This window comes from Salmo trutta, chromosome 38, assembly GCF_901001165.1.
Source record: "Salmo trutta chromosome 38, fSalTru1.1, whole genome shotgun sequence".
NCBI lineage: Eukaryota > Metazoa > Chordata > Actinopteri > Salmoniformes > Salmonidae > Salmo > Salmo trutta.
The window spans coordinates 14998231-15025910 of NC_042994.1; the positions used below are offsets into that span (position 1 = coordinate 14998231).

At 43.3% G+C, this 27680-nt stretch overlaps 1 protein-coding gene across 1 annotated transcript; it reads left to right on the top strand.

The window, feature by feature from the left end:
* The first annotated feature begins 779 nt into the window (after positions 1–779).
* LOC115178789 (sphingosine kinase 1-like) lies at positions 780–27647 on the top strand. The gene is made up of 5 exons (XM_029740105.1): positions 780–1751; positions 15721–15870; positions 21572–21666; positions 21991–22106; positions 23304–27647. The coding sequence occupies exons 1-5, from the start codon at positions 1319–1321 to the stop codon at positions 24217–24219; spliced, it is 1710 nt and encodes a 569-aa protein (XP_029595965.1). The 5' UTR covers positions 780–1318; the 3' UTR covers positions 24220–27647.
* Positions 27648–27680: the final 33 nt, after the last annotated feature.

Sequence of the window (27680 nt, forward strand, 5' to 3'; positions counted from 1 at the left end):
GTGTATGAAATTGTGTTTTGTTGCAAAACGCTATATATCCATTGTTTAGCTGGAATGTAATTTCGTATCCTGTATGTTTGACTGTGATATGTGGTTGTTTTACTGAGCTACAGTATCTTAACATGAATGCATTTAATGTAGGTTGCTCTGAATTAGACCATCTGCTTAATGCATAAAATGTCAAATCTAAATGATTTACATACAGATCTCAAATCACTTTATTGAAAAACGTCACAAAGGTATCATTTGTGCATGTCTTTATTAAAAATTTAGTTATTTAATACATTTGACTGTAAAGCCTGGCAGTCTACTTATTTCTCTGAGTGAGACATATATTGCATTTAGCAAAAAACATGGCTATTTGTCTATCTGAATTGAAGTTACCAACATTTCTGAAAAGGGATATATAGCGTTTTGGAATTAAACTCTTCATTTCTAGAGAAAGCAACATTGGCCACTGAGGCGTTTACTGACCAAAACATTAAACTAACCGATGATACGCACTGGCTAGCCGCACTAAGTGGCAGCATCCTCCACTCCCTCTTTCTGGTTCTAGTGGCGACAACACAAGCTCAGCTTCCTCCAGAGAGCGCGCTGTGGACACAGACCGCAGATACGAGATTTTGTGATGAAGGCCTGAGACGAATGTTAGACTGCTGCATTCTTTTCCCGGAAATAACTTCAGGACTGGGAACATGTTCCGTTTAGTCTGTATAGATGGCAAGGCTGCCTAGTTTTACGCATGGGTTTAAAGTAGCTTAAGACCGCCTTCTACAAATGGACACTTCTTCAGACTAGTCTAGACAAATTTGGAATTTTCCCTGAGATTCTACTGATATGACAAGTATGCTTTGCCCTCCACTTTTCCGCTCCCCATTTCCTGCTCGCTTGGTGCGTTGATTAGCGAAGAGAAGCCCATGTAGGCTACATTCTTTCGAAATGACACAATTGTCATACACTTTGTAGACAGGGCCTGATGAAAAATTCTGAACATAATGTAATTCGTTGACAGGTCCCATGTGAAATATACAGTTACAAAATATATATGTATATCTTATTTCGTGGGCAAATCTAGGCGACCACTTTTGGTACAGGCGCAGTGCACAACGCTTTAATTGTCGTTCCTCAATGCTATCACTAGAGAGCGACCTGACACATTTTTCAAAGGGCAAAAAAAAATCTTAATTGCGTTGAAATCACTCGCAGTCTCTTGCCCTGCGGACCGCTTGCTTGTTCAGCCGGTATATGACTGTGTGCGTCCCCCTATCACGCGCAAGCAGGTCTGCGGATCGCGTCCCTTCCTCCCTCTGCGCGCAGGATGGACCCGAAGATAGCCGAATCGGACCCTCCATCATATCGCAACGGAATCACCAAGGTTCTGCAGTACGGGGAATTCACGGCCACGGGCAACCGAAAGGTGAGGTACGCGGTGAGTTTAACCGAGAGGGACCTCACCATTCAGAAGATCACGTCGACACCTGTGGGACGGAGCAAGGTGGTTTTCAACTTGAGGGACTGTGTCGGCTGCCGGGCTTTCAGCGCAGATGACAACGCGGACGCGGGAGCGTACTTCTCTGTCTATTTCTACCCTTTTAAAAGACGATGGATGAGCTCTGGGGTGGCCAGGCAACGGGTCGAGCAGTGCTTTCGGGTGGCCCTGTTCCAAGACCCACGCGCCAACCTGGAGGAGGCAGAGAAATGGGCTGGAACCATCCGGGAGAGCTCTGTTCGTCAGCAACATTTGAGAAATCGTGAGCAAGTTATTCATTAAATTAGTTAAGCATATAGTTTCGTATAATTTTCTTCATAAGCGGTTAAGGAAAGTGCTCGTTGTGCTCGTTCATGTTATTTATGAAGTCGGTATACCTGTCTAGTGCACGTTATTTAGTCATAGACAAAGGGTTGTTTTTGCGTAATCTAGTCTATTGCTGTGGAGCAAGTTCCGCACTTTCTTATCAGTGTCATGTCTCAGGCTACTCTATTACCTTTTTAAACTAATTTTCGTAAATTAATAAAATAGGACTGGTCAGACAGACTCAAATGACAGAATGTTCACTAAGCAACCTTTAACAGGCCACAGTAACAACAAAACAGCATCTAGAATAACAATAGCCTAACCCCCTCAAACTCAACTCTGGCCTTTGAATCCTGTTCCTCTGTTTTTTTTCATTTTGATTTAAACCTGGGAATTAATGATCAGAAAGAACAGAACCAGCAGCCTCCAGACTTCGTAGGGTAAGAGTTGAATACCCCTGGCCTAATAGAGAAATACTAACAGAGAAGAAACATCCAGATCAGGATTTCCCAACATGCTTCTCTCCTTGTTTTAACCCTAAACTGGCGCACCTGATTCAATTAGTAAAAGGCTTGATGATTAGTTGACTAATTGAATCAGGTGTTTAGGGTTAAAACTAAAATGTGAAACGTCTTTGGGGGGGGGGTTGAGAAATCCTGATCTAGACCAGGGCTGCCGAACCCTCTTCCTGGAGATCTACCCTCCTGTAGGTTTTCAGTCCAACCCGAATGAAGCATCCCTGATTCAGTCTTGTTGAGCAGCTAATTAGTAGAGTCAGGTGTGTTACATTAGGGTTGGACTGAAACCCCACAGGAGGGTAGATCTCCAGAAACAGGGTTCGGCAGCCCTGATCTAGGCAATAGGCCTACTAAAGGTATGAGTGCTAAGGGATATAAGTCTATAATTACTCTAGTGGGAAAAATGCACTTTAATTGGAAGGTTCAGAAACACGTCATTGTCTCTTACCTTGTAGACATGGTAACAATGCAGGGAACCAATGAAAGATTGATCCTTTCAGAAGGAAAGTGCTATGTAAGTCTATAGCTTAGGCATCCAATCACACTAATTTAACAGATTAAGGTAGCCTATAACCGAGGTAACTGGGAATTCTATAGAGAGCCTTTATCAAAGGATGTGAGCTATTGAAATTCCTCAGCAAAGTGAGGTATTTCTATTTACGCAGTACACAAATTTATGCCTGTGTGCCGTCAAATCTAATGGTGGGCGAGCGGTGGGCTGCTGCACAATCTAACTACAATGATCAAACTGTCCAATAAGCAAGATAGTGGAGAGATGAGTTAGAAGTCAACTTTGCAAGATACTGTACCATGGATATTATAGTTGCCTTTGAAACTTGACAATGATATCGCCTCAACGTTTACACAACCATTTTATTACCATAAAACAACATACCATTTTAGGGAGCCTTACCGTCTGTTCGTCTGCCTGTAAATCAACATATCCCGCGGCACCCATGTCATTACAGTGCATTTGTAGCGTGGAAATGGATCTGAGTCCCAAATGACACCCTATTGCATGGGCTCCAGTCAAAAGTAGTGCACTGTGCAGGGAATAGGGCACCATTTGGGACACAGTACGGATAAATTAATAAGATAGGCATCATTGTCCCACATCTCAAGGGCCTCTCATTTCAGCAACAAAGCAGGTCACTTCCAGCACACTCAATACCATTACTAATATCTTACCCAATGGCCCCTTCGACAAACCAGATGCACTGCACGGACAACAGCATGCATTACACATTTAGAGATTTAGGGTATAGTAATGAACATGGTGTAATCATACAACATAGCATATCAAATGGAATTTAATACTAGGATGACAGCATATTGTTATTATATAGACATCGTTGCACACATTGATATTCTATTGGAGTTGACTGGGTGTAATAATATACTATTGTATGTTATGGGATATTATCGATCCGGGACGAAACGGATCAATATACCACAGATTTCCACTGATACAGAGTTATCTTTTATTCCCAATGCTAAGGGGCATGGTTCAGCTTTTAGTTCTTGGTTTTTCTAGGAAAATAGGTAGCATTGAGTTCTCTGTGTTCATACATCTGTTCCTCTACTTCAAAAGCAGAAGAGAAAGAGGGAGATGGAAAGTCGTGTGTGTTTTTTCACTCGGAGGCCCCAGCAGTGAGACAGCAGTCCTTTCCCTGAGGACTCTTGTCGGCCGTTCTCCAAGATTAAAAAAATATATATATATTATTTCACCTTTATTTAACCAGGTAGGCAAGTTGAGAACAAGTTCTCATTTACAATTGTGACCTGGCCAAGATAAAGCAAAGCAGTTCGACACACAACAACACAGAGCTACACATGGAATAAAACAAACATACAGTCAATAATATAGTAGAAAAATAAGTCTATATACAAAGTGAGCAAATGAGGTGAGATAAGGGAGGTAAAGGCAAAAAAGGCCATGGTGGCGAAGTAAATACAATATAGCAAGTAAAACACTGGAACGGTAGATTTGCAGTGGAAGATGGTGCAAAGGAGCAAAATAAATAAATACAGTAGGGGAAGAGGTAGTAGTTTGGGCTAAATTATAGATGGGCTATGTACAGGTGCAGTAATCTGTGAGCTGCTCTGACAGCTGGTGCTTAAAGCTAGTGAGGGAGATAAGTGTTTCCAGTTTTAGAGATTTTTGTAGTTCGTTCCAGTCATTGGCAGCAGAGAACTGGAAGGAGAGGCGGCCGAAGGAGGAATTGGCTTAGGGGGTGACCAGAGAGATATACCTGCTGGAGCGCGTGCTACAGGTGGGTGCTGCTATGGTGACCAGCGAGCTGAGATAAGGGGGAACTTTACCTAGCAGGGTCTTGTAGATGACCTGGAGCTAGTGGGATTGGCGACGAGTATGAAGCGAAGGCCAGCCAACGAGAGCGTACAGGTCGCAGTGGTGGGTAGTATATGGGGCTTTGGTGACAAAACGGATGGCACTGTGATAGACTGCATCCAATTTATTGAGTAGGGTATTGGAGGCTATTTTGTAAATGACATCGCCGAAGTCGAGGATCGATAGGATGGTCAGTTTTACGAGGGTATGTTTGGCAGCATAAGTGAAAGATGCTTTGTTGCGAAATAGGAAGCCAATTCTAGATTTAACTTTGGATTGGAGATGTTTGACGTGAGTCTGGAAGGAGAGTTTACAGTCTAACCAGACACCTAGGTATTTGTAGTTGTCCACATATTCTAAGTCAGAACTGGATGGTGAGCCTTGACGTGCTGTCAAGACCTCTGACTAAGCCCATCTCTCTCACTTACACACACACACCTCTCTGGGGCCTTCCCTGTTTAGACCCATGGGCTCACACAACAGCTTAGTGTTTCAGGCCACTCAGTGAAAATTATAGAAAGAAAAAGAGGAATTACAACACACACACACAAGCTGGACGGAAAATCAGCAAAATGTCATTGTCACTCAATAATGTTGATAGGAATTTTCTCATGGCTACACAGAACAATGTACAGCACATTGAATGAGATTTTAATTACATGAACAGAATGAAAAGAATGTGGATGTACAGCACATTGAATGAGATTTGAATTACATGAACAGAATGTGAATGTCCTTGCACGTTTATGGCTTGCTGTGTTCTTTTCGTGTTCTCTATTCGGCTAATGACACAACAATGCTTCAACCCCGTTTCAACGAAGACCAACATGGTCTATTATCATCTATGAGAAGGGCAGTCTCTCACTATGTGGTTGTGGGTTTTCATGATGGGTATCCAGCTTCCTCTACACAGCTTTATTTGTAAAGTATCATGGCTATAATCTGCTGTTATGTTACGTTGCATGTTTACACACAGTGTACTGTAAGGCATGTAAGCTGCAAGTCTTTAGTTAAATCTGAGTGATAGTTTAATTCTGTCAAATGCAAAAGTCTTGTCAGTTATAGGTTATAAAAAATACGTACATTTTTTACTTCAGTCGTTTTTTTTTAATTCAACACAACCATCTCACCCCACTGCCGAAGTTACCCAGGAGACACCACTCAAGAGGAGAATGACAGCCGGTGGTTAGATCCTCTTCGCTCCTCTCACTCACTTTGTCTCTCGCTGACTTACGCTCTATGTATCTTTATCTCCCATCTCACTCTCTTTCCCCTTTTTCTCTCCCCCATCTTTCTCTGAATCTCTCTCACTCACTCACTCACTCACTCACTCACTCACTCACTCACTCAACAAATCACCACACCGGGCATCTCCTCCCTCCACACCCTTTGTGGTCGGTCTGGTTTGAGTCTCAACTCAGCCAGGATCTGCTTACTCGCTCAAACCCACTGCCACACTGTTGTGTACAAGACTCCTCTATTTGTGTTTGTCTTGGTGAGGTACCATCAGACGTAGATAAGATGCATTTAGGTTGGTGAGGGACTGTTCATGTAGGTATACAGAGACGATTTCAGGATCGATATAAAAAAAACTCAATTGCGGGGCGAACTAAAACAGCCTACGCAAGACACATTGATTTGTATCTTACCAGCACGAATACAGACAGTTAAGCTAACTACATTTAGTGGATGTGCTAGCCTATGACAAATCCATTCAATATTAAGGCTTTAACATCATATCACTATATTTTTGGCAGTATGGCGGTATTTGATGTTGCTGAGTAATACCAATTCAAAATATGTTTTATGAGCAGTGCATGGCCCTAGGATGGCATCAAATGAATTTTAAGTGGTTTTAATTGGCTTTCTCTGTTCTGATGGTTTAATGCTCAACAAAACATGGACACAACTTTTTGTAGAACTTTCGTTTATTTAGCATTTTTATCAAAATTAAAATTATAGACGGTATTGTAAACATCTTTACCGGTATGTGGATTCATAACGGTATTACCGGCATTCACGATATATCGCCCAGTCCTTCTCCATATTATACTTAAGATATGTGTTATGGCTGCTAGTGGCCAAATTGGTGATGATAACATATAATCGAGAAACCTTTCATGTGGAAACTGGTTTTTCTTGTGATGGGGGTTGGTCCAGATTTACTACTACCTCCATCTGATGTGTAGGAATGCATTGATGGGTACATGCAATAGTTAAGCATGACTTGGCTTGCTACCATTGTACTATATAAGAGTCTGTTGGTGTTGAGTTTATCATGGTAGGTTATGTACTTACAGTATGATGTACTAACTCAGGAATTTTTGAAAGTCGGGACAATCCTTGTCCGGCAGGGAAACTTTATTTTTATAGTTGGAAAATATTTGATTTAGTTTTATTATTTGAGATTAAAAATTACATTTCGAGGAATTTTATAAGGGGAGAGATTTTATTTTTGGAATTTTCTAAATATTTTCAATATTATTCAATTCCATGTGTTGCTCAATGCCCGGATATGCCCTTGTCCGGAGCAAAGGCTCCCAATTTAAAACTCTCAAAGTGTTTAAAATTCTAAAACGGGTAATAATGAATATTAACTGAAAAGGATCTTGTGTAGTCTCTTGCAATAGCCCTCTCTGATTTTAAACCAAATGTATTTCAAAACTGTGATTCCTAAAAAATGTGTCTGGAGATTTGGTCAATTCAATGAATCAGGGTCAGTGACACGATAAGGACCCCTTGTACATGTCCTCATTACATGTAGTGCAACAGGACAAATCATGGTCTGTAAAGCTTTCTACTTTGATAGATTTAAACAAACAATATTGAAATCACCATTGTCACAACCATAACCTGTCAGCTCCATCTGCCCGATGGATTAAGATAGGATATTAATTTTGGTGCAATTTGTTGCAACTTCTTGCAAATTTTGGTGCAACTCCAAAGAAATGTCAAAGTGCTGAAAGATCAGATAAAATTGTTATTTTTATTGAAATTATTATTCAAATGAATAATTTCTATATTTTACAAATATTTGTATTGAAGTAGTTTTTTTTAATAGGCAAAAATATGTATTTTGAGTATTTGTTGTTAACTCCATCAGTGGCTTGTCAACTTCACCATGGATGGTGAACCGCCTTAAGATCCATATTTTTGTCAATATAAATATAAAAAAATATATATTTTAATCACTTTTCTGCAACATATGCTTAAACTATTGACATATTTGCTGTGCTAGATCCAATGGAAAAAGTTTGCTTTCTAAATGTTGTTTTATGTTCGGAATCTAAAAGAACATGCCAAAATGCTAACGAAATTAACCCTGGAGCATGATATAGTGCTAGAAAGCAAAAATAAGTTTGGAGATTTGTATTACATATTTGAATAATCTAATGTTAAAATTAAACATATCAAGGCCTTTAAAACACTTGGACAATAAATGTAAAAATCAAAAGGCCTTTTATGGTGTCTGACGGAATTGACAAATCCAGTTTGTTGCAGTTTATGAGAATTTTTTTGGGAATTAGGACGTTGTTCCTTTACGTTGTGTGATTGCTGATACTTTGGTCTATCAAAATATACAGTACCAGTCAAAAGATTGGACACACTTACTCATTCAATGGTTTTTATTTATTTTTACTATTTTCTACTTTGTAGAATAATAATGAAGACATTAAAACTATGAAATAACACATATGAAATCATGTAGTAACCAAACAAGTGTTATACAAATCAAAATATATTTTATATTTGAGATTCTTCAAAGTAGCCACCCTTTGCCTTGATGAGAGCTTTGCACACGCTTGGCATTCTCTCAACCAGCTTGGAATGCATTTCAATTAACAGGTGTGCCTTGTTAAAAGTTAATTTGTGGAATTTCTTTCCTTAATGCATTTGAGCCAAGCAGTTGTGTTGTGACAAGGTAGGGGTGGTATACAGAAGATAGCCCTATTTGGTAAAAGACCAAGTCCATTTTTTGGCAAGAACAGCTCAAATAAGCAAAGAGAAACGACAGTCCATCATTACTTTAAGACATGAAGGTCAGTCAATACGGAAAAATTCAAGTTTCTTCAAGTGCAGTCGCAAAAACCATCAAGCGCTAAGATGAAACTGACTCTCATGATGACCGCCACAGGAAAGGAAGACCCAGAGTTACCTCTGCTGCAGAGGATAAGTTCATTAGAGTTACCAGCCTCAGAAATTACAGCACAAATAAATGCTTCACAGAGTTCAAGTAACCGACACATATCAACATCAACTGTTCAGAGGAGACTGTGTGAATCAGGCCTTCATGGTCGAATTGCTGCAAAGAAACCACTACTAAAGGACACCAATAAGAAGAAGAGACTTGCTTGGGCCAATAAACACAAGCAATGGACATTAGACCGGTTGAAATCTGTCCTTTGGTCTGATGAGTCCAAATGTGAGATTTTTGGTTCCAACCGCTGTGTCTTTGTGAGACGCAGAGTAGGTGAACGGATGATCTCCGCATGTGTGGTTCCCACCGTGAAGCATGGAGGAGGAGGTGTGATGATGTGGGGGTGCTTTGCTGGTGACCCTGTCTGTGATTTATTTAGAATTCAAGGCACACTAAACCAGCATGGCTACCACAGCATTCTGCAGCGATACGCTATCCCATCTGGTTTGCGCTTTGTGGGACCATCATTTGTTTTTCAACAGGACAATGACCCAACATACCTCCAGGCTGTGTAAGGTCTATTTAACCAAGAAGGAGAGTGATGGAGTGCTGCATCAGATGACCTGGCCTCCACATTCACCTGACCTTAACTCAGTTGAGATGATATGGGATGAGTTGGACCGCAGAGTGAAGGAAAAGCAGCCAACAAGTGCTCAGCATATGTGGCAACTCCTTCAAGACTGTTGGAAAAGCATTCCAGATGAAGCTGGTTGAGAGAATGCCAAGAGTGTGCAAAGCTGTCATCAAGGCAAAGGGTTACTACTTTGAAGAATATAAAATATTTTGATTTATTTAACACTTTTTTGGTTACTACATGATTCCATATGTGTTATGTCATAGTTTGGATGTCTTCACTATTATTTTACAATATAGAAAATAGTCAAAATAAAGAAAAATCCTTGAATGAATGTCCAAACTTTTGCCTGGTACTGTATATTTCAAATGTTAATATTTAGAAAAATATTTGAAGAAAAAGTAGAGATTGTGTCTTTCAATAATACCTGAACTGACAATATCATATAACTGACAGTATAATGTACCAGTGTAGTTTCATTTAGTTTAATTTAGTGGTCATAAAGGCGCATCGACACCTTGTATGAGTTATGACTGTGTCTGAGAACCACGTTTTGAAGGTGCAATCCTAGTCAATACCATTTCTTCAGGTCAAAACAAGCCTCTATAAACAACTGTATTACGACCTGAATGTAACATACATTATAGTAAACGTTTTGCTATGAAACTGTGACGCCTGGCTCAGGACCACAAAGTGGCTGAGCCAAAGTGTAGAAAGGCTAAAAGGTGGCGGATAAGGTCTTATTAAGGCCCTCTTAAGGAAGATTTAAAAAATGCATCTTTACTTCCTCCCTACTTTTTAAAGTCATCACTGACCTAACTAACAGTCAGATAGGTGTAAGCAAGCACACCTCTGCATTGCTTACACCACTAATCATGTTAGATCGGGGATTACTCCAAGGAAGGGAGGAAAGATACGTGTTCAAACATTGTTAGAAGTGAGCCTGAGTAAGTGAGGTGGGAAAGAGATAGCAGGATAGCAGAACCCCCTGTCCCACTATCCTCTCCCCCTAGACAGAACTCCCAAAGAACAGAGTGAACGACACAAGGAGAGAGAGAGAGACACAATGAGAGAGACAGAGGAGGGAGAATTGCCACATCAGGTATTCATAACCACATAGACGGCAGACAGAAATACATATTGGGCCCAGCCAAGTGTATAAAACACCTGGCACCCTGCCTTCCCTTCCTTCCTATAAAGATAGTTAGGTCACCTCGGGCTTATTCAGCCGCAATTAATGCTGTGTCATACCTCCACAGTCTCCCCAAACAGAGAACTTGAGCTACAGTCAAACTAGTAGAGACATTAGAAAAAGTAGCTAATGCATAATTCAAAGAATGTTTTCGTTGGAAGTTCAACCGAAAGTCAAGGAAGTTGAACTGTCTTTCACTGCCTGTCCCTGATATGAACATCATCGCTCAGGGGTGAACTTACCTCTAGGTACAGATCTAGGATCAGCTTCCTCTCCCCCAATCCTAACCTTAACCATCTGAGGGAAAACTGACCCAAGATCAGTGTGTCTAGGGGCAACTTCACCCTACACCAACATCTTATATAGTCAATTGAAGCTGTAAGCCACCCAGTTCAGATTCGAGGAAAAGTGAGTGTTAGCTAATAAATAAACAAATGCTCCGTCTTCCATGTGTAACGAGAACAGAAACATCACTGAGTCGCAGGCGAGATCTGTCACGCAATACTGTGCAAGTTTGCTTTTCTAAGATGCCGTCCTAAGCCTAGACCAGAAAAATATTCTATGGAGTTTTTCTCCTTTCCCTTTCATTTCAACTGGAATTTCGCATGGCGAATAACAGAGTAGTGATTATTTCATTAAAGCTCAGGACAAATTGTTCACTCTAGGTTTTGAAGTCTACGGATTGAGACATTTCTTAATCACTTCACTAGTGAATTCAGTTGAAATGTCGCTCAGACAGCAAGCATTGCTTTGGAATTGTTTGGTTTACCACCGTCAAGATGGTTCCACAGTAATCGGGTTTGGATAGTGCCTTTTAATGGCATCTTTAACCATCCCGAATAATTGTTTGTGGCCAATTTGCCTTCGTTGTTCTACAGTAATTATATTGCCTTTTTTTTAAATTGTGTCTTAATTGTGTCATAAATACTATCAGTGTTTATCTACTTAACCACGGGCAACAGACTAAAACATAACAACCAGACTATAGTTTTATAGTAGTCTGCTACCACTACATGTCGCAACCATAAGATGTTGAGGATTAAGAGATTGACCTTTAATGAGGATGACACGACTATGACCTTTTAAGGGCATGGCAAGTGTTGTTGTAACTTTATCCGCCCCCACACTACTGTGTTACCTCAGTGCCCACTGAGCATGCTCAGATGTGATTGTTAAGAGCTCCGACCACAACAGGCCAAAACAAACCGAGAGCAACATCTAGTATCACGATTCATTAGTCACAATAAGGATTCTAGAAATGCAGCCGTGGCTTCCCCCGGGTACAAAAGAGCCATTGTGGGGAGGCGGACACAATGAATAATGTCCGTTTTTATTTCTAGAGAAACCAGATTGCTAATTTATTTCTATCTGTTTGGGTGTGTGCTTTGTTGGTTTCGTCTAGATGTGTCATGTGGCAATGAGCCATGTCGTTTAGCTGATGGGTCATACTGGATGTTCCCCGATTTGACCAGGAAAACCTCCAAACCCTAGTTATAGGCTGTAGGATACTAGGGCTATAGGATACTATAACTAGGCCAAGAGCTTTCGTCGTCAGGTCAGCTAGAGACCAGTTTCACCTGGAAAAACTCCTGACCCTAACCGTTGCATCTTGCTGACAACCAAGACCGTAGGTGGAGGTGGTACTCTCAACCACAGCCAGTTTATAATGAAGGAATGTTTAGGACTGGGTAGGTTGGCTAAGAGGAAGTGTCAATGGGTCCAGACAAGACAGGGCTTGTAGGTAATGAGGAGGCAAAAACACAGCATGGTTGGGGCCCTTTCCAGCTGGGTTGGCACAGGTCCATGCCAAATGATTTATGAGGGAACTGCCCTGGGGCCTCATTTATAAACCGTGCTTAAGTACCAAATATAACCCCAAAATGTGCTAGCGCCATTTTTCATGCAAAAATTGGCATTTATAATAAATTTACTTGACGTGAGAATGTGCTCACCTCTCCACAAACTCTAGACCATGCATACACACATCTGCGAGTGGTTGAAATATTGTATTGCAAGCTGGCAAGTAAGTATTTTGTGCAAATGGGGTATATGATGATAAATTGTATTCATAAAAAAACGGAATGCCAAGAATCTGCAAAGCTGTCATCAAGGCAAAGGGTGGCTACTTTGAAGAATCTCAAATATCAAATATATATTGATTTGTTTAACACTTTTGTTGGTTACTACATGATTCCATATGTGTTATTTCATAGTTATGTCTTCACTATTATTCTACAATGTAGAAAATATAAAAAATAAAGAAAAACCCTTGAATGAGTAGGTGTGTCCAAAGTTTTGCCTGGTACTGCATATTTCAAATGTTGTTAATATTTAGAAAACTATTTGAAGAAAAAGAGATTGTCCCGTCTTTCAATAACCCCTAAACTGACAGTATCATATAACTGACAATATAACGTACCAGAGTAGTTTCGTTTGGTTGAATTTAGTAATGAGTAGGTGTGTCCACATTTTTGACTGGTACTGTCATTTGACAGTATGGGTAGGCTACAGTATTGCTGTGTGATGGGAGCGTAATATCGTTGTCTGTTTAATCTCAGAGCCTACCAAGGCAGGACATAGAACTCTAGTCATCTATTGATAAACAAAATAGTGAACAACAATTGATCTGGGGGTGTGGGCTGTAGCGTTTAGCCTACTTTTAAATTGTTTGAATCGATCTTGCAGAATGTGTCAGTGTGCGGACAAGCAGCATGCATGTTTAGCTTGAAAAAGTCACTGTAAAATATCAATAACTCCCAATATTTTTGTACGTGCACATACTTTTCAGAAATGGAGCATGCGGACATTCCGTGTGAAATTTACTCAACGGTTATGAATGAGGGCCCTGCCATCTCCGTCCTCCCAGAACTTCATTACTTGTTTAGAAAGTTGTCCACGTTTCATAGGAACAAGATCCATCAGGCAAAGACATCTGATAAACAACCAATTTGGTTGATATTAAAGGGGTAGCAAACGTAAATTCAACTTGGAATGAATCGAAAACACTATTGTTGGTATGTGGTTAGAATTTGAGTTAGAATGAGACATGAAAAACAGTGTGGCTTTTTTTAGCAAATTTATGATGTTGACCATATTGATTCAACCTATATTTTGTGTGAGGGTGTGTTTTTTTTAAATGGAAGTGTATTTGGGGCCGCTACAAAGCTTTATCTATACTGAACAAAGATATAGACAATTTTAACAGTTTTGCTGAGTTACAGTTCATATAATGAAATCAGTCAATTGAAATAAATACATTTTGCCGTAATCTATGGATTTCACATGACTGGGCATGGGTGCAGCCATGGGTGGGGAAGGCATAGGCCCACTCACTTGGGAGCCAGGCCCACCCACTGGGGAGACAGGACCAGCCAATCAGAATACATTTTCCCCCATTAAAAAAGCACATTTTAAAGTGGCCTTTTATTGTCCCCAGCACAAGGTGCACCTGTGTAATGATGTTTTTTAATCAGCTTCGTGATATGCCACTTCTCAGGGGGATGGATTATCTTGTCAAAGGGGAAATGCTCACTAACAGGGATGTAAACTAATGTGTGCACAAAATTTGAGAGAAATAAGCTTTTTGTGCGTACGGAATATTTCCGGGATCTTTTATTTCAGCTCACGAAACACAGAACAAACACTTTTACATGTTGAGTTGATATTTTTGTTCGGTATACGTCAAGCAAGGTAGGAAGCCTATCTAGGTACAATAGGCCATGTTAACTGAGACCATGTGTTATCAAACACACAAGAAAACCCGATGTCACTTTAACTGCCTTGTGACAAGGCTCTTACAGTAGACGCACCCCATTCCATCTTACGCCCTCTTACGCTAAGTCAAAGCCCCGTGACCAAACTCCACAGATACCACAGATCTACGGTACTGATAGGTGAGGTTTCATAACCTAACCTGTGTTGTCAGAGGTTTGCATCCCTAATGGCACCCTATTCCCTACTCAAAAGTAGTGCACTACTATAAAGGGAATAGGGTGCGATTTGGGACACACTCATAGTCTGCAATACACTTCACAGTAGTACAGATATGGTAACTCTGATAGGTGCTGTTTCCTAACTTGTAATGGTGTAGTCTGCAATATATGTTGACAGTAGCTCCAGTAGACGTGTTGTCGTCTAGAAAAACACATCCTGCCAATTAGGTTTGATGTTGGTGGATGACCTCATCCAGGGAGCATCCAAAGCACTGTCCCTGTGCTCCACCCATAGCAAGTCATTCATCATCTGTCAAACTTGTTTATCTTGCTTTTCCATCCTCCGTGACTAAAATACTTTAATTTCCCAGAATGGTTTAGCTCGAGAGAACTGATGCAGAAAGTTAATAATTGGCAAAGAAGCCCTGAGTCATAGTTCTGAGTGTTTGTCTAATCAGTATATTCTGAGGATTAATGGTAGACATAAGGGACAGGAGTTTTTCCTGACTACCAATGTGACCTGAACAGGAAAAACTCTGGGCCCTAGTTATAGGGCCGGGTCATGGAACATTGTCGGGAAAAACTCCTGGCCTTAATAATAGTAACATCAAGCTTCTCCCTCCATTGCCTATTGTTGTAACGAAAGAGAAGAGAAGTCACAGATTGAGTCCATCTGGTTTATTACAAGTTGCAACAGCGATACAACACCCAGCACAGAAGTAGAGAAAATATCTAACTGGCCTCTTGGAGACAGGCCCTTTATGTCCTAATCCGACAGCACCAAATGTTCTGGAAACGCCAGCCCGAGAGGCTTGTAGGACGTTAAACCAAAAAGGCAATGACTGTCCGCTGCTACAGAATCACACATCAGTGTGTCCTCGATCCTTGTACCTCCAGTCTGGCGTCAATCACTATCAACAGACATGAGAATCATCCATAACATTCAGTGTCATGTCTAGTGACCATCAACCCGCACCTTGGGTGAAACACTGGAAATCATGTATGTTACAGAAAGGGAAAAATATTTAATTATGCTAAACACACTGAATATGAACTTTATAATTGTGTAGGATTGTATTTATGGGATTTTCTGCCAAGGTTATCAGAAATAGCAGGTCTAACATCTGTCATAACCTCTGTCCATGCATCTCTCTGTTCTAGGTGTGCTTTACAGTGAGGTGCACCGTCCCTGCAGCGTCATGCTACTGGTGAACCCCCACAGTGGGAAGGGCCAGGCCCTCAGCCTCTTCACCGGACACGTCCAGCGCATGCTTAACGAGGCCGGGGTCCCACACACACTGGTCATCACTGGTGAGTTTAGCGTACTGTACGTGCGTATACACACATGCATGCATGAAAGCACACACACACACACGTCATCTCTGCTGAGTTAATGCATGTACATACACTGACACACAGGTTATCACAGGTCAATATCCTGCACTAACACCTGCAATTACAGGTTAATGAATAACTCGACTGTCAAAGCACTGCACTACCAGCACCACACACGCTCACCACACACGCTCAACCGCTTGGCAGACTGGACAAACAAAACAGAAACCATCATTCTGTGTCCCTCCACTCTAATTGGCAATATCCCACAAAGCAAAGCAGCTAATGACCGTCTCTCTCAAGCTGACCCTCCCTCTTTCTCTCCCCCCATTATAAATCCTCTGGCTGTTTTCATCGCTAGCTGGCAGTCATTCATCTGCTGCTGGCACATATGTATGTATGTAGATCCATTATGTAATATGTTATGTTTATACACACACCTCTAAATCTGATTTGATGTTATGGACCCTATTGATGGGCTAATAATCTGTGTGTGTGTGTGTGTGTGTGTGTGTTTGGATGTAATTTATAAGCCACATTGATGGGGTAATCATTATAATGTGTGCTGCCACAGTCTGGGGACATTGTAATGATAATGTCCTGGTTTTGCATTGGGCTTCTGGTTCAAAGCTTATCAGATGGGTCATATCCATCAGGGCACACCGTAGCTAACCGCTTTGCAACTGAAAAAGAAACGCTTGTTGTTGGACAAGTTTAGGCAGTCCCTACCATGTTTTAGTACATTTTCTACCGCTTGGTCCCTAATGAATATGATCCGGATGTAGCTTTTGAAGCCCTACATTTCAGCCCTAGTTTTAGGTTATTGAGTTTCTCTCCCTCTCTCTGTTCTTAAATGACTGCAGTGTCAGAGAGCAGGCAAGAAAGTTAATCCCTTTCCCAGAACTGAGAGAGCATTCCTCTGAACGCATTCTGAAATGCTGAATATGTTAAAATTGGAAAATAGAAGAAGAAAAGAGTTCTGAACTAGCCCCGACTTTGGGGACACACTTTATGGGAAATTAATCCTGAGAACAAAGTCTGGATAGAATGGAGAATTGAATCTATGTAAAAGCACATTATTTCTGAGAACAGTCAATTCCCCATTGAAGAGAGCCCTTGTTCTAGTCCTAAGCAGAAGGATGGGTGATCTAGCTCGCCAGACACAATGGTAGATCATCTCTGACTTTAGAATCTCTCTAAGACATTGTCTATTGGGATGTTGTCATCCTTCTCCATGATCAGCCACAGCTCGGAGACGCTGGGCTTGATTCAATCTAACCTGTAATAGCCAGGTAGTCACCATACAGGTAGATGTCAACACTTTTCAGAGTAAAACAAAAGGTTGCGCAGGCGTTAGTTTGCAAACAAAGATTCTGCATCACCGTTGCTACATCTTTTAACACTACAGAGTCCAGCCGAGCCAAGCTGTACTGGACTGGACTGGTTATCCATTTACTGGAACCATGCTGAAAAGGTCAATGGGAAAGGAAAATATCAGTGGCTCTGGGTGCTAATCCAGTGAGGCAGGGCCAGAGCTGTGCTAGCCTGGCGGACGGTTAGCATGGGGACGCTAATGAGCGAGGACAGGCCCATTATTGGAGCCCTGGCTGTGTTTGGTGCCAGTGGGAGGGGAAGGATGAGTTCACTACCCAGAGGGAGACGGGGCAACTGGTCATGGAGGATGCTTGGCACGAGGGTCTCAAAGGATCTCTGTTTCTCTCTCTCTCTGTGTCTTTCCCTCGCTCTTAGCTATCTCCCACTTCTTTTCCCAGTGACAGTCTTCCCAGTGAGATCAGTGCAGTTGTGACCCATCTACCATCAGTGCTAGCTGTGTTGGTTTTGGAACAGAACAGTAAAAGTCCATAATATAGCCTGTGACCCGGAAACTAGATAATAGTCAACACTGGCTTTTTCTACTAAGAGTCAGTCAGTTTGAGACCTAGGAGATTCGGTTGCGGGATGTTATCTTTCCAGTGCCGTTGTAACCTAGGTTAGTTTTTCAAAACAGTACAGTGAGTTCTATAGCCTGTGGCCTGTTCTATGGCTGGTCCACAGGGGGGGTGGTTCTACATCCCTCAGGCTGTCCCTGTCCCAGTCCCTGGGTGCTGACTAAGCTGCCACAGCGTGTCCTCCAGCTCCCAACCGGGTTGACTTATCTACACACACACACACACACACACACACACACACTTCTGCTCCACCTCTGTTGACCCAAAGTCTCCAGTTAGACACACACTCGGCATAGCCTTTGTGAACAGGTAGGCACACACGGCAATGAAAAGGACCCCTGCTATTACTGTCCGTGTGCATTATGGAGCCCTGGTGCGATCCTCATCATTCCCAGACCATTAAAAGGTCCCTTTTTTAAAAATGTAATGTCTGTCATGTCTGTGTCCTTAGCCCAGCAGCATACTGTATATACCCTTGTGTGAGATGGGTTTGGAACCTCCTTTTGTGGGAGGCAGGGTCAGTGAGAGTGTGGCTGGGAGGAGGGGGACAGAGAAAGGAGAGTGAAGCAAAGTGAGTAGGACGAGGGGAGTCTGGGGACATGAAACTACATGGTGGCATCGAAGGTTAAACCTCGCGCTCGTTCTGTTTTTTGGAATCCGAGTCTGAATTATAGCTTCTTTAGAGGGACAACAATGGCTGCCCTGAGAGACACATGTGCACGCCCACACTGTAGAGAACAGGATAGTTGGCCAAACTCACACACACACCTCCCCTCCACCCAAGGGCCAGTGTAGAGCAGAAGGGAGTGGTGTAATGATTATCTCGAGGCACAGAGCCACAGAGCTGGGAAGAGGAAGAACAATTGCTTGCAGCCCAGAGACTGAGCCGGTCAGTCCAGCTACACTACAGTACTGCACCCAGTCCTCTATATTTTACCTTCCAACCCAACACCAAAACAAACACTCATAAAAATGACTAAAAGCACCAGCTTCCCCCTCAGCTGTCTGTACTGCACCCATTCCCAAACCTCATATATTTTAACATCCAACCTCGCGCAAACACTCGTAAAAATGACTAAAAGCACAACCCCCCCCCCTCCGAGCTGTTTGTGTGTATGCGTGTGAGCACTTTAACACACACATGCTATCTCCCTCCCTTTTTGCTAGCGGCTACTATCAGCGATCACCATTAACAGTAAAGGGTTAACAACATCTCCTCCTACTTAGCAACCAGCCAACTTCTATTTTCCAGCTGCGCTGCCCTCCGCCTTAACACTGACCGGTTATCTACACACTACGTTTACAGCCTCTGCATATGCAAATGTCACGTGAGGAGACTGGTGAAGGGAAATTGATTTTCCCTGCCTGTATATACGGTTCTCAGGCCCAGCAGGAGGGTAATGAACGAAAGGTCTCGCTGCGTCTCAAATTGGCACCCTATTCCCTACACGGTGCACTACTTGGTCAAAAGTAGGCCCTGGTCAAAAGTAGTGCACTATGTCGGGGGTAGGGTGCCATTTGGGACGCTGTCTCTGTAAATCGGATGCCGCCACCCCCCGAGGCCTATGTTGCAGAGGGAAATGCTCTCTACTGCTGTGTCAAGACCAGCATAAAACGATACACCGAACAATCGCACTACTGCATTGTAGACTACATACACGGAAAGGAAAAATAGAGCGAGGGTATTGCTGTCGGTGGGTTTCATCAAGCGTGTTTCCCAACTTCGGTCCTTCAGTACCCCCAGCGTTACATATTGTTGTAATAGCCCCGGACAAAAACACCTGATTCTACTTGTCAAGGGCTTTATGATTAGTTGACAAATAGAATCAGGTGTGCTTGTCAGGGGGCCACAACAATATGTACCGCTGGGGGTACTGGAGGACCGGAGTTGGGCAACGCTGCTATACAGTATCTCTGTGCAAACAGACACTGCGATCACACAGGCAGCCCAAATCGGATGTTTTTTGACCAAATTAGATCAGCTATGAAAAAGATCTGATGTGATTGGTCAAGAGACCAATTAGTGTAAAAAAGATCAGAATTGGCTGCCTGTGTAAACACAGCCTTAGAGAGAGGTAGAGATAAGATTCCCTGGGGAAGTAAGAGAGACTTGGCTTATGCTGTTAAGCTTGAGTGGCTACAACCAAAGAGCTCTTAGACGGTCTGACCTTTTATAAAGAGTGTGTTTTGAGGCGAGAGGAAATACGTGTGTGTGTGTGTGTGTGTGTGTGTGCGCGTGAACATGTGCGCTTCTCTCTGAGAGTGTGCTGCTAATATTAACCTGGCAGAGTGTTAGGGAAATAAAAGGTGCGATTGAAAAGTAATGGTGATGATACAGGAAGCAGTACCAGTCACTCACTATATATAGACTACACAGGAGGCTGGTGGCACCTTAATTGGGGAGGATGGGCTTCATGGTAAGGGCTGGAGCGGAATTGGTGGAATGTTATCAAATACATCAAACACATGGTTTCCATGCCATTTCATTCACTCCGTTCCGGCCGTTATTATGAGCCATCCTCCCCTCAGCAGCCTCCACTGACAGACTACTGCACCCTAAAGAAAATGAATTACAGCTCTAGGAGCCATTAGTACAGATCTACAAGCAGTTTACCCTCACCTGAGCATAACCTTGATCATACTGATAAACAACACAAAACTGACTTTAGGTCAGTGCTAGGGGAAACATTATCCTTCTCCTGGTGAAATGACGGATACAGTTCTAGGATCAGCTTACCCTCACCTAAGCCCAACCTTAACCATTGAGGGAGAATCTGACCTTAGATCAGCATCATAAGGGAAACGTAATCCTACTCCTGTCGCAATGTACAATCTGCTGATTGCCTCAGTCAAATTTGATGGAGGGCCCTATAACGTAATTTGGCCTTTTAATCTAATTTACAATGTGATACTGCATTTCATTAAGGTGGCATATCAACTGTCCTCTCTGCCCTAAAGACATGTGCTGCTAGCCAGGTCACAGGCGGTTGGTGGCACCTTAATTGAGGAGGACGGGTTCGTGGTAATGTCTGAAGCGGAATTCGTGGAATGGTATCAAATACATCAAATATATAGTTTCCATGGGTTTGCCATTCCATTTACTCTGTTCCAGACATTATTATGAGCCGTCCTCCCCTCACCAGCCTCCACTGAGCCTGGTACTGTAGGTGGCATATCAGTTGTCCTCTACCACCAATCTCCTGTGTAGTCTACCTTCCATGTCCCCTTTGTTTTGTTGTTCAGCTATTGTATTTGTAACCGGTGTGAAATGGCTAGCTCGTTAGCGGTGGTGCGCGCTAATAGCTTTTCAAATCGGTGACGTCACTCGCTCTGAGACCGTGAAGTAGATGTTCCCCTTGCTCTGCAAGGGCCGCGGCTTTTGTGGAGCGATGGGTAACGATGCTTCGTGGGTGTCAGTTGTTGATGTGTGCAGAGGGTTCTGGTTCAAGCCCAGGTTGGGGCGAGGAGAGGGACGGAAGCTATACTGTTACATATTCTTAACAGTTTGTCCCCTGAAGGGTCATACTTGCCCTTGTCATCTCAAATTTCTGCACTTTGTCAAACCACACACCCTCTTGATTCCCAAAGTGATTGGAAAGTTAAAGGTCTCACAACTACAAAAGAGAGGGATTTTCACACTACAATAACACACAAACAGTGATTTTACAGCCACGTACACACCTAAACACATGTAAATGTAAATGTACTCTTTTTTTCCTTGTTTTCAGAGCGGCAGAACCATGCCAGGGAGTTGGTGAGAGAGGCTGACCTGTCAAAGTGGGGCGCTCTAGTCATCATGTCCGGGGATGGACTGCTGTTTGAGGTGAGGTACAAATGCAATAATCCATTCCCGACACTAATTCAAATTTACATTCTTACTTGACCTAGTAACTGTCTTGGAACTTTTAGTGCCGACATGGCATCCATTTAGCTTCTAAACCTCAAACCCCAGTTTGCTGAGATCCGTGGTTCTGCCTGACTTTGCATATTGTTACACAGACACCGATTTTCAGCCTATTTTTGGAGAGTTCCCACTGAAAGTGCAGTTTAGTTTAGACCAGGCCTCATCTTGGTCTGTGAAAGGGGCCCTAGATCTGGTGAGTCTCTGGCTGTTGGGTGACCCCTGCTCTCTGTTCCCCCCCCCCAGGTTGTGAATGGCCTGATGGAGAGAGAGGACTGGGAGAAGGCCATCCAGACCCCACTGGGCATCCTACCAGGGGGCTCCGGTAACGCCCTGGCTGCCTCTATACACCACTACTCTGGGTGGGTGACACACCAAGACCCCCATGGAGCAGTTAGATAGCAGCAGTTAGTCCCAAAAATGTACTTTGAAAATGCGTGCTTTCCCCCTCCCCTTCCTTGATGTACTCAATCTGGCATGATTACTTGTGGCAAGTAATGCATTGCTTTGATGTTTCCCATGTTGAATCAGTGATTACCTCAAAGGGAATAATTAATTGAAAACCCATTTATCCAGTTGGGTGAGAAATATACTTCCAGGAAGACCGAGAAGAATCACCCACTATAGACAACCATCTACACCAGCATAGGGCCTACTACTGCCCATATGTTTGACAAACTGTACTGAGTAAATCCCCAGAATCAGTAGTGGAGAACAAACATACTGCTGCTGGCTCATTCTTTAACCACCACAGTACAGAACATCAAAACAATGAATCACAATTACACAACCAGCATGCCCTCCTGTCTATCCATCTCTGCCACCCCCCCCCCCCCTCCCCACCAGAAGCCCCAGTCAACCAGCCACACAATGAGAGGAAGGACCCAGAGTCTGTTTTGTTCTCTCTGCCCTGCAGGGGGATCCAGAATATGATCTGCTGCTCTGTTTTTGATCAACAGTGGCTTACTGTATCACCGGTTTATCTATGTATATATGCTGGTCCCAGATCTGTTTGGACTGTAGGCTCTAGGAAACGGTAAAACGGGTCAGTTTTGCCTTGAGCAGTGGGATCGGATGACTCTAATCGTTTATAGTTAGAACCCCCTCTACTGGTTGTTAAGAGATGCTACACCCAGGTTCCCTTTTCAGTGACTAAGAAAATAGCTCAAAATGGTGCGATGTTATTGTGTATATAAAATACAATGTACAAAAACCGTGATAAAAGAAAGCCAAACAGAGATCCCAATGGCTGCTATTGAATGGTGAGCCTAATGCCTAGGTTGAATATTGAATACAAGCTGAATATGGATATGCTGCCATATGGACGTGACCCCAGTCGGATGGAACTCTATTGAGACGTCATTATCTAATAGGCTGTGATGTAGAGGAGGAAGGACAGCAGGCTGAGTGGTGGATGTGGGGCTGGTGGTCCCATTAACCCCCCCCCCAGCTGGGCTTGTCTTTGTCTGTCAAGTCTACTGCTAATTCCCCCCTCTTTGTCCCCCTTCCTCCTCCCCCCATTCTTCTCCCCCCTCTTTCTCTCTCCTCCCCCCTGACAGGGCCCAGCCGGTGTCAAGCGAGGAGCTGCTGGTCAGCTGTGGCTTCCTGCTGTGTAAGGGCCTGGTGTCTCGCATGGACCTGGCCTCCGTCCACCTGGGCTCCAGCCCCTCCAACCCCACGCGCCTCTTCTCCTTCCTCTCGCTGGCCTGGGGCTTTGTGGCCGACGTGGACGTGGAGAGCGAGAAGTACCGCCACGTGGGCGCTGCCCGCTTCACCATGGGCACATTGGTCAGGTTGGCATCGTTGAGGGTGTATAAGGGCCGTCTGGCATACCTGCCCGTTGACGAGGTGGATGGAGAGGAGGATGGGCAATCGCCAGTCTCATTGGAGGAGATGACAAGCATATCACCTCAACACCAACCGCCATCGTCTGCATTCTGCTCCTCCACCCTCCTCTGCCGACCTTTGAAGGACTCGCCGTGCCAGAACGCAGCCCACCACACCTTCCGTAACTCAAACAATGCCTTCAAGGGGAAGAAGAGGGAACCCATGTCCGCAAATGCCACCCTAACAGGCCCGCCAGACTCTCTCCTGGTGCCCCTGGACCAGCCGGTGCCCAGCGACTGGGTGGTGGTGCCCGAGGAGGACTATGTCCTCATGCTGGCCATGTACCAGTCTCACCTGGCAAAGGACCTGTATGTCGCACCTGACTCTACACTTGATGATGGCCTCATCCACCTAATATACGTCCGAGCAGGCATATCGCGCATGGCCCTGCTCCGGCTCTTCCTGGCCATGGAGAAGGGCACCCACCTGGCCAACAACTGCCCCCACCTGGTGTACACCCGGGTGCGGGCGCTGCGGCTGGAGCCCTACTCGTCAAAAGGGGTGATCACGGTGGATGGGGAGGTGGTGGAGTATGGGCCGGTCCAGGCCCAGGTACACGGCGGGATAGCCAGGCTCATCACTAGATGATAAACAAGATCCACTGGATGGATAGCTAGCGTTAGCATGTTATGCTAATAGATATGCTATGCTAAAAGCTAATATTAGTTAGCATTTTCCGGATGATGCTATGCTAACAATTAGCGTTAGCATTTTTCTGGACAATGCTAACAACTAGCATTAGCATTTTCTGCTCAGATCTAAAGGGGAGTTGGGATTAATGGACTTTTTAGTCTTCTCTGAATTTCTGCTTTGAATTGGAAGTGCCACGAAGGAGTAGCAAGGCTAGAACACAAAAAGTTCACAATGGGTGGGTATGTTTTATTTCTACAGAGCTCAATGTTCAATCTCCCATTAATTAGCATTTAGGCTGTTCTAAGATGGCTTCCCACTATCACAAAGCAACTGGCCTTTAATCGGCTGTTGCAAGCTATGACATGAATATATTACTAGAACCGAGGTGAGAGATCGATCAAGAGCTCTGCTGTCTTACTCCATAAGCATAACTCATGAAATATGAATATTTCACCCCACTGCAAATCCCACCACCATACCCACCCACACATAAACATTCTCCTTACCAGGGGTACATATGATGTAGTGTCAGTCACCCACAGACCCTGGGCATGCTTTATGTCTATGGAAGGGCATTGCAACTTACATTTTCTTTCTTATGCAACGAGTGAGGTATGGATAGATGCCTTCACTGCTCTCTTCCGCTGTGACGTGGAAATATGGAAGATACAATCTCCAGAAGCCAGCATTGACATTATTAGAAACCAACTCATTTGAACTCAATAAGGGGACTGTTGCGCTGATGCCGAAAACAACCCTCAACTATTGATGCTCAATTACCATAGGGTTGTTTTTGATTACCTTGAAGCTTGAAGGTCAGTAGTTTATCCTAAGGCCTAGACCCTGACCCTGGACTACTTGATGACTGGTTTTGGATTTGAAAAGATTGGCGTTTATTTTGGATGTTGTGATTAGCTGAAAACGCACCATACTTACATCACTTCTTCAACCAGCCACCTTACATTGACATGCAAACAAGTATACTAATTTGATATGTGCTTGTTTTATACCTCATATTTCCATGAACCGCTAGCTTTAGAATGGCCTAGAGTGAGAGCCTATTTTTTGTGCTGTGGCCTGTCCTGCAAAGGAAGGCATGCAGCACAGGTCCAGGTTACGTGTCTGATGACTTGTAGTGCCTGTATCAGGTCTCCAACTGCAGTCTTTCCCCATACCCCTCCCCCCATCCATCCTTCTCTTCCATCCCCTCCTCCTCCCTTTCGACACTGCAGTGCACCACAGGGCAGTCCGTCGCTTTTGTCTGCCTGCAGCTACAGCTGACACCCCAACAGTACACCACACGCACAGACCCCTTCCCCTTCTCAGCAATCATCACCTTATCATAAAGCTTTAAAACACACACAGAAGATAAACTATGAAATGATAAAAAGAGCAATGTGATGCTATTACAGTAATGTGATGCTATTACAGTAATGTGATGCTATTACAGTAGCTAGCCTGAGTTTACGCTCGTCATAGCCCTCTTCTGAACTGATTCTGAACTCTGAACGAGGGCGATTATTCTGCCTTAAAACACAAAAGGAAGAGAGGGGGTGCTTGATTAAACAGCACATTGGTCAGGGGATGGTAAAGAGGGAGGGATGAGGGAGAGTATTGACTTGTTAAATGCTGCCTGAGGGACCAGCATTGTGTGGGATGCATCCCAAATGGCACCCTATTCTCTATAAAGTGCACTACTTTTGAACAGGGCCCATATAGACGCAGACATGGTCTTGGCACACGGCCCTTCTCCACAGCAGTGTAACATAAGGTTCTGACTGACTGACACTGTGAAAGAAAGATGTTTATGTTTGTCTTGTTCGTCTCACGGGATGATAAGAGGTCATGGAACTGGGGGATACCCTGAGAGAATGTTATTTGGCCTCGGTTTATATTTTTTTGGAGCCACAAAGTGCCCCTGATATGAATGAGCGCACATTTGGGCCACAAGATTTCCCAAAATGCAAAAATGGCCATTTCATGTTGTGATATTGTGCAATGACTGTCTTTGTTGTAAACCGGTCATCAGGCCAGACTAAATAATTATACACGGGGGAAGACCAAAATGACATATTTAAAGAAATGACAAATGTGATTTTAGCTGCGCTGCATGCAAAAGAAAGCACCTTGCATTGATGTTTAAAGTACAAAATGATTAACTCTGCTTTTAACCCTTTCAGGGGCATGAGCTCATCTGGTGTTCCTCCCGCTACTGCTTGCTATTTTAGAGCAGCAGCACATGCCTTTCCAATCCTTACCTTGGTCGCGTTCCCCTGCTCAGACGTTGGTTGACTGACAAATTGCTAGTATAACATTTGTGGTTAGCTGATACATATGTAGGAGTTGTAAACTCTGGCAACACCTGGGCAGCGGAACGTGCCCCATAGCATGGTGGGAATCAATGAGTCATGAAGCATTATGACGGGGAAATGGATGTGAATATCAAAACGCACATGACATCAGTCTCTTATTTCAGTTCCTCCATGAGATTAATTGTTGTTCAGACTGCATTGATTGTCACAGAAATGTTCTGCTTCGCTCGGGCTTGAAACATGCTCCAAAAAAATCCATTCCTTAAAGCTAGCTTGGGCCATGAGCTTTTCCTGACCACTTCACTAGGAAACTCTGGGCCCTACTCATAGCCTATGCAAGTCTGCCTGCCTTGCTGGTGATGCAGTCCCTGGCGCTTTCTCAATTGTAACAATTCTTACCCTCTTCATTTTCTCTGCTTGTTTGCACTGATTGGAAAATATTTGACAGGTGAAAACATGGTGGAAGCTTATCAGTAGGCTGGCAGGCTTTCACCTGCTCAGTTCTTTCAGATCAGAGCAATGCAGGAAAGGAAACAAGGACAGATTTTAGACGATTGAGAAAGAGCCCCTGAAACTGTTTGGTGTGCCTTGAACATGTTGCCCCTTAGTTGTGGGAAGAGGGGTGTGTACTGTTTATGACGCTTAGAAGACTTGGCATACAACCCTGACACCGGTCCTGTTCATCTTCAATATTTAATTTATGAGGAAACGGACCTACTCCAGTAACCCATTTCCAGTTGAATTGAGCGCTTGCTTAAGAACGGAAAAGGAGGTTTGATGAAGCTTAATGTCCCAGTTTGTGAAAACCCAGAACCTAATATACTCCATTGTTGACACTTGAAGGTGTATAGCTAAAGAAATTCAGTCCAGTACTATCCCAAAAATCTTGGAGTCTTACTGCTGCTGCTTGACTGTTGTCTTATTGACAGTGATTTTCAGGTGTATTTGGTGAAGGGAAAGTAACTGTTCTTTTCACAAATCTTGATTTGATATTCTTTACTTGAGTTGAATACAGAGCTCTATTTTTCCACTTTTTCCAAAATGTTGAATCAAATAAAGTGAAAACCAAAACATTTGACTTGTTTCTTTTGAATAACAAGATTA